This window comes from Zea mays, chromosome 9 (assembly GCF_902167145.1).
Source record: "Zea mays cultivar B73 chromosome 9, Zm-B73-REFERENCE-NAM-5.0, whole genome shotgun sequence".
Classification (NCBI taxonomy): domain Eukaryota; kingdom Viridiplantae; phylum Streptophyta; class Magnoliopsida; order Poales; family Poaceae; genus Zea; species Zea mays.
This window is the reverse complement of record NC_050104.1, coordinates 93,566,216-93,574,634: the sequence shown is the minus strand read 5'-3', so window position 1 is coordinate 93,574,634 and position 8,419 is coordinate 93,566,216. Positions and strand designations below refer to the sequence as shown.

At 41.7% G+C, this 8,419-nt stretch overlaps 1 protein-coding gene across 1 annotated transcript; it reads left to right on the top strand.

Annotated features, from left to right (window-relative positions):
- The first annotated feature begins 932 nt into the window (after positions 1-932).
- Positions 933-1,850, top strand: LOC103638673 (uncharacterized). The gene is made up of 2 exons (XM_008661516.4): positions 933-1,234; positions 1,419-1,850. The coding sequence occupies exons 1-2, from the start codon at positions 1,126-1,128 to the stop codon at positions 1,553-1,555; spliced, it is 246 nt and encodes an 81-aa protein (XP_008659738.1). The 5' UTR covers positions 933-1,125; the 3' UTR covers positions 1,556-1,850.
- Positions 1,851-8,419: the final 6,569 nt, after the last annotated feature.

The window sequence follows — 8,419 nt, the reverse complement described above, 5'->3', positions numbered from 1 at the left end:
TTATGAAAATTACATCAGCTTTACATGTGGGGGCCCAAGTGTTCAATATGATAAAATCTTTGAAATCCTCATAAACGGAATGACCGTCTTAGAGAAACTCTATGGCTTGTCCGTCGAATCATTATTTCATTTCGAAGGAACTAGAAATTCTTTTTATACACTGATCTGTTTAATTTGAAGTTTGACATCCTATATCTTTTAAGAGCTTATGAGTATACGTACTATAAGATTAAAAAAACCGGGCCCACAGTTGATTCCATAAATCTATAGGGTGTTTGGTTTGACTAATAAGTTAGTTCATCGTCTTCTTACTTCTCATTATTTTTATTTAATTTGTGGAATAAAATAAGTTGATACTCACCACCTCATTTCTCGTAGTTAGTTAGTTACTATTAACATGAGTAATATACTTATCCTACTAAATTTAATAAATAGACTTATAATGCACTAACTTATCTAGGATAGAGTGGTTCCTAGAACCAAACAGCACCTAGGTGCCGTTTGGTTCATATATTTGTAATGTAATGGGTAACGGATAACGTTAAATCATGTTTGTTTTAGTTCAACCGTAATCAGATACCGCCCTAAAATTTGATACCAGCCTATTCAAATTTGTTACCGCCAGTAATCGAGCCGAAACCATTACCATTACCATTTGCGTTACATTTTTTGAACCAAACAGCACCCTAGTGTTACCGTTTCCTGTCAAGTCGATCCGACCGTGGGTTTGTTTTTCCAGTCTCGCACGGTATGGCTTATTTTGACTAACCGGAGACGTACCGTCCATTGACCACCGCCGGTGCGGTCTTCGTCTTTGCTACGAGCCTACGACGAGGAGAGGGAAGCTGCCAACCCACTGGCTTCTGTCTGGTAGCACTCACTCACTCACCCACTCATATTATTGAGGTCTGCTTTCGAAACGAAACCAAAACAAACAGAAAAGTGAGGTGGTCATGAAAGGGAAATCGCTGGCTGGTCCGCTGCTGCAAATTAAATGCCTTTGTTTTCCCTATAAATATGGCCTCCAAGATCGCACAGCTTCGTCAAGCAGCAGCTGCTAGAGCAAACCTAAGAGCCAAGCGGCAGCAGCCAGCTAATAATTAAGCAGCCAAATTAAGTGCGACGATGGCGTCGTCCATCGCCAGAACCGCATGTCTCCTCGTGCTCACACTGTTCGTCGTCTCCGCGGCGATCATCTTGCCCAGCTCCCTGTGCCATGGAGCCCGCGGCGTCGGTTAGCTCTGCTATTCTAATTAATTAAACTGCTCTCGGTTCACTATATATTCCATCTTCCTGTAGCGTGCGTAGAACAGAGTGGATTATTATATCAGGTTGCTGTCTGCTCCTACTACGAGCTCTCTGATGAGAAAGAAATAATATAAACCACGAATTCGACATGATTTTCCTAATTTTTGCAGGGTTAGGTATCGGCGGCGGCGCTTTGGACCCTGACCGTCCAGCGTGCGTCGGGGTCGGGGCATGCCCAGTTCGTGGGCGCCCCTTTCCTATCGTCAAACCGTCCCCCCCATCCAACGGAGGGGACCCACATCACTGATGCCTGCCTCGGATCACGCGCCCTCCGTCGTATCGGTCTGTCTACGATGGAACGATGCACCGTGCACGAGCACGACTGCATGCTACTAGCTACTAGCTATCTCGTGTACCTGTACAGTCGTCGTGCTTATGTACGTACGTATGGTCAATTAATAAAACTGGAGTGGGATGATGATGGTGAGAATTTCTTGTACTGGATGATGACATGCATATGTCGTTGGTTCATATAGACGACCACTTGCAAAATAAATGAATATATGGTGATATGGGAACGCTGCCATGTGAGCCCACCATCAGCGTCGTTTGAAATAACAGCAATTTGCGGCTTAGACTATCCGCAGCGGTGTCTACTAAATTTTTCCCCTTAAATGTTATTATGCAGTCACGTTAGCAAGATTCTCTTCTCTATATCCACTCATCCCGCAATCGTTCCCCCTATAAATTTCCCTATGTATCCCTCTACATATTAAATATATATTACCACATAACTAACATAACCAACTTCATTTTCTATTTTTTTCCTTTTCACACGTCCGATATGTTGCAATGTTGTAAATTATTATTTTTTCATAAATTTATTTTTTGTTTACAATTTATGCAGAACATACTAACAAAACAATTTAGTTAAAAATTTACTAGGAATGCCATACTAAACGTCAAAATTGGGCGTCGTCAAACATTTCATGAAACATTGCGATGTCATAATTGAACCTAGCTTACGTTGCAAGCAGACCCCGAGCAATCGTACGCATGAAGCCACGGGCTTCCAGTGAAAGCCACGAGCTTCCCCCTGAAGCCTCATTCATCTCGCCTATATATATGCATACTTTCTCTTCCCAAATGTGCCCACATCCAACACAACTCGAGCTAGTTAGCCATTGTTTGGTATGTCTCATTTCTATAGGGAAGATGATTCCGATTCGAGTGATAGTGACGACGACACACTTATGCTTGTCAGTCTTCTTACCCTCAACATTGAGGCTAGACGCCTTCTCCGACGACGTTCCGGTATACCTCGCCGCATCATTCACAGGGATCATTTTTCTAGAGAAAACCTCATCCAGCATCACTACTTCGGCCCCAACCCAGTGTATCCACCCCACGTGTTTCGTAGAAGGTACGAAATTCAAACTTTTCTGGCTATGTTCTGACATTAGCATTGTCTTCATAATGAACCTATTACATTTTATAGGTTCCGCATGAGTAGGCCGTTGTTCATCCGTATTATGGAAGGACTGCAACAGTAGGATAGTTACTTTACGCAACGGGTGGACGCAACAGACCTGCCAGGACTCAGGCCCCTTCAAAAAGTATGTGCGGCAATGCGGATACTTGCTTATGGGTTACCTACTGATGCCGTAGACGAGTACATTCAAATTGGGGAGTCTACCGCTAGGGAATGCCTTAATCATTTTTGTCACGCAATCGTTGCATATTTTAGTGGGTGGTATCTACGAACTCCTAATCAAGCTGACATAGCACGCATCATGCACAATAGCGAGGCTAGGGGCTTTCCTGGAATGTTGGGTTCCATAGATTGCATGCATTGGGAGTGGAGGAACTGTCCTACGGCCTGGCGTGGACAGTTTTGTGGCAGAAATGGAGACCTACCATGATACTCGAAGCGGTAGCAACGTATGATCTATGGATTTGGCATGCATTTTTTTGGCATGCCTGGGACAAATAATGATGTAAATGTGCTTCACCGATCACCAGTATTTGACCCCATGACAAGCGGTCGAATGCCACCCGTGAATTACACAATCAACGGTCATGCTTACAACTTCGGATATTACCTTGCTGATGGCATTTACCCAATCTGGCCAACTTTTGTCAAAGCAATTAGACACCCATATAAGGAAAAGAAAATATATATCACACAAATGCAGAAAAGTTGCAGAAAGGATATTGAGCGCGCATTTGGAGTTCTTCAAGCACGTTGGGCAGTGCTGCGTGGTCCAGTGTACGGTTGGGATCGTAATCGTTTAACGGAGATAATAACAACATGCATCATCATGCACAACATGATTGTCGAAGACGAAGGTTAGTTTGCTGCTAATATAGATTTCGGAGACAACACTTCAGGCATTAAACCATCTCAACTAATTCAAGAAGGACGGTCGGAATGGGTGATCAATCACTCTGATCTTCGTCGCCAAGAAAGGTCGTCGACACTACAAAATGATCTTGTGGAGTATTTGTGGGCTCGACGTGGAAGCATGTGAACTTATCGTTTCATAACTATGTAGTTGCATCTTAAATTCAATAACTTCAATGTCGTCTGTTATGTCGTTGTTATGCTTCTACAATTAAATAAGTGTTAATGGTACAATTTAGTAACCGATGTCGTGTGTTCGTGGACTAAGTGATTGAAATGTATTCTCTCACATTACACATGGACAACCTTTTTGAACAAGCAAACCACAACATAAGAATGCAACAAATAATAATGATAGGTCTTTGCACAAACGAGTGAATTATTATGTAGTACACATGTTACAACATTAAATAGAACCAACATGTCATGCAAGACTTATGCTTACAACAACTTTATAATGTTTGACAAAACAAATAACACAATGAACTTAGAAAATTGTTTTCAAACCGGATACGGCAACACTAGTACGACATGTCAAACAACAGTACATTTAGCGAAAACTAAATATGAACTGCTGCAAGCGTTTTTTATGCTCCTTCATCATAGTCCAAACTTCAGGATCCACATCGTCTTCACTAGTACACTACAGCATCTACAACTGTTCTTTGGCTGATCTGAGTTCTTCTAATTTCAATTCCCTTTCACGAATGCTTAACTTTTTAGTTTCCAAGTCCAACCTCTTATTCTCTAGTTCACTGTCTTGTTCATTTCACTTTTCTTTCTTCTCACCCTTTTCTATGCAACGTTGAATTTGTTTTTCAGTTAAATCTTGCAGACGGCTTAAGTATTCCGTCGACGATGATGACGCAGCTTTCTTTCTCTCTAATTTACAAGAATCGTGGCCAAGAGACTGTTTTCCTGTCAAACCAGCAGAACCACTATCAGATTCTTGTCCACCAATTGTTGGACCACTAGAAGATCCAATTGATTTCCATGTAATCCTCGGAATGAAGGTCCTTGACAGATGCTCTCCCATTTCGGTTCCCCCTTTAGTTTATGCCAACAATGTATAAAACGGAATTGTTTGTTCTCTTCATGTGCAAACAATGTAGCCGCCTTGGAAGTCTGCAAAAGTCAGGATTGAATAAGAATATGCCGACCACAATGCAAAGATGGAGCTAAGTACAAACAGTTCATAAATTGTGTACGACAGTGCTAACCTTGTCGTCGTCAGTCAAGCCACTTTGTTTCTCTCGGAGAACTCTTGTGTAGCAGCCCGAGAACTTACTGACATTTGCTCAAATCTTGTCCCACCTGCTGCTAAGTGCTCGGTTCAGTCTACAAGGGTACTCGACCCTTTGTTCGTTGTACCTTTTTTCTATTCGTGCCCAAAGTCCCTCCTTCCTTTGTCTAGTGTGGACAATAGGATCACTGCTAATTTGCAACCATGTTGTACAAAGTAGAAGGTCTTCAGCAGCAGTAAAGTTTTGTTCCTTTGTTTTCTTTGGTTTGTTAACAGGTGCTGGAGTCTTTATAGGACTATTGATGTCCTGAACACTATGTGCAGCATCGAACTCCAAGTTCACAGGTATTGAAGGTACTGTATTCGAACCCTGCAATGGTGTACTAGTATTTGAACCTGGAAAGGAATCTGCAAAAGGATTTCCTTGAACTGATCCTAGAGGATTCCTGACAAAGTTCATGTAATGGTTCCAATACAGAGTAGATTGTGAGGCTGGAAGCATGGTTGATTCGGAACTTGTATTTCCTGTCTGAATGGGAGCCCACATTGTTGTTGGACCTTGTGATGGATTAGGAAAATTAAGGTTGCCCATCATGCTACAATCCATAGGTTGCTGCTGCATGATGCCCCTAGGCCATAACGGTGGTGGAGTGGGAAATTGCTGACCAGTTGAATTGTTTGACATCGCCTGAGAATTTGTGGCATTGTTTGCTAGGTCCATTCTATGATTTGTGCATATGGGAGAAATGTAGTGAAATGGTGTAAACAGAATGCAATGGACATTATAATGAACAAACATATTACAGATGAAAAGGCAAAGACATTATAGAATCAAAATAAATAACACAAGTCTTGATCAACTTTTCGAGTAGCAACAGCAGAACTTCAATGAAAAAAGAGTCTTCATACTACAATTAAGTAGGCATTTCATACATAGAACTAGCTTATGAGAACATCATACCAGTAAGACTCAAATGGAGATGACCACTAAATTGTCGTTTCATAGCACCCAACCTAAGAGTTGTTGCCTGCCGACGACTACTTATAAGTTCAAAAGGATGTCATCTCTCTGAAGCTGGAATACATGGCTAATAAATATTCCAGTAGCTATTGCGCGTAGACCTATCAGAATCGCTGAAGTACAACTCATCACTGACTTCGGGGCAGTACAAGTCGTCTTCATCAAAAGATCGATCAGTAACTGTTGGAGGGGTCGACGGAGTTGTAGGTTCAACACTTATGTCATCGCCCTGGGACTTAGCAATTTTTGGAAAAGCTTGCACTTTTGCCTCTAAGGCATCTTGTTGTAGCAAGTCTAGTCTTTCTTTGATGGCAAACAAGGTTCTAGCTACGATCTCTTCATCATGCATGTGGTCTAAAGCATGATCTACTAATCCACCAAGTGATTTGGTGGCATCCTCGACATAGTCAACAAGGACTTTGAGCAAAGCCTTCATGTTTTATTTTGTCGAGGATGCCATGATGAAATGTGCTACAAACAATTAATATATGAAGTAACAAGTGCATACCCTTAGAAAGCATATAGGCACACGAATTCAATAAGTTTACTAATTGAAGAACAAAATTATAGGCAGGAACATATAATGTTAATGAAAGCATGACTCATATTGATGGGAGGAACATAAAATTTTAATGCAAGCATGACTCATCAAAGAGAAAACACAGAAAACTCTCACATACTGATGATGTATATTTTAATAGGGTAATATTGCTCAAGAAAAGCAACAGTCCTTGTAGTTGTCATGATGTACTCAGAAACACTATGAAAGATCAAACATATATTGTATAATTACTTAGTAACATAGGATCAGAACAACTGAACAAGTAAATCACTTATATTCGAAAAAACATTAAGAACTCCTGATTTGTACAAAACATGAGGCACACAAATTTATGAACCATGCACATGTATTGTTTACGAAGAAATGTTAGGTTGTTCAAAGAGCACACATATATTCAATCAGTATTGGGTACCATAGGATCATAACACGTCAATAAAGAAACAGGTTAATGTAGGATAAAACATGTACATGTTCTGCTTGAAACAGAACATGAGGCTCACAAAAATGTGGACTCATCAAAGTTTACATGTGAAACCGAAAATTACATAGCAACTGCTTGAGATCAGTCTTGCTAATGACATAAGTAATCATATATATATATATGCGCCAGTGGACATGAAAGTGCAACTGACCAAAAAAATCAACCCCCAAATCTAGGGTTCGTAATAATTGCCGGCGGCAGACCAATCCCACACAGATTCATCATCCACATCCACGCTAAATACCATCTTTCTACCGCCGGACCAGATCCATGTACACTTATGTGCAAAGGTTGATGACGAGTTTTAAGAAAACCCTAACACAAAGAGGAGATCCATGTACATGTGTGCTGGTGGTAGTATTCGAATCCGCTCCTTTAATATAACTTTGGTTAACTACGTAACTAAGCATGTACAATTTAAAAAATAAAGGAAGACACATGAACTTGGGACCAGATAGAAGAGCACGGTGGCACCTGAAGAACAGAAGATGTGGGCCGCAACAAGACGAATCGAAGCGAGCAAGTCCCGATCTGAGGATGGCATCCATGCTCGGAGAGGAAAACAATGGATGCGGTGACGAAGAGCCTCAGCAGAGTCGGATTTGTGGGCGCTTCGTCTTCGGATGCGAACGAGATTGACTGCTCACGAACTCGACTTGGTCCTACTCGCGGACGACCGGAATCGGCTCCGATTAGCCCTTCCATCGGTAGATCCACCGCCGCGTCGCCGGATCTCGGCCTACTTCCACAGACGCGTCGAGAGGGAGCGAAGTGGACCGCGAACTTCTTGGTGTGGCGCGGGCGTCGTCTTTCGCGATAAGCAGGAGGGGGGAGTGAACAGTGAACCCCTTCATCTAGCGTGAGAGAGAAGGGGAGCGCGTCGGAGAGGAGCCCGTAGGGCGCGCCGTTACGGGGAGAAGGGGATACTGTAGCCCTAAACGGTGAATAGTGGTAGGGGAGGGGAGAGAAAGGGTCACCCCCTGCAGACAGTCTTAGGGCCCAATCTACACAATTCGAAAGCTCTGAACCATCTCTGTGTCCAAAAACCACGGCCCAATACAAATAAAAAAATCATAGCCAAATAGTGATTTTAAACGTTAGATAAAACATCCTTGGAACCGAAGCAGCTAGCCGACCAAAATTAATCAGTGTGATATCAAATAGTTAAGTATCTGTGTGTTTACTATGGTTTAAATATATAGTATAGGTAGATCTATTTAGATGTGACAATTGTTAAAAACACGCCAAAACGGTTACGATAATACTAACCGTATAAAGGATGGCAATTTTTAAGTAGCAAAGTACTCTATGTTATCAATGTCCTAATGTTTTTAGCATCTAAATGTTTAACTATTTTTTTTCTCGGAGAAAATATGTGCTCTTTAATTCGGTCTAGACGCTTCTTAGGGAATTGGCGAATAATATGTCCTTCATTCTTGCAGTAGTAGTAGTAGCAACCA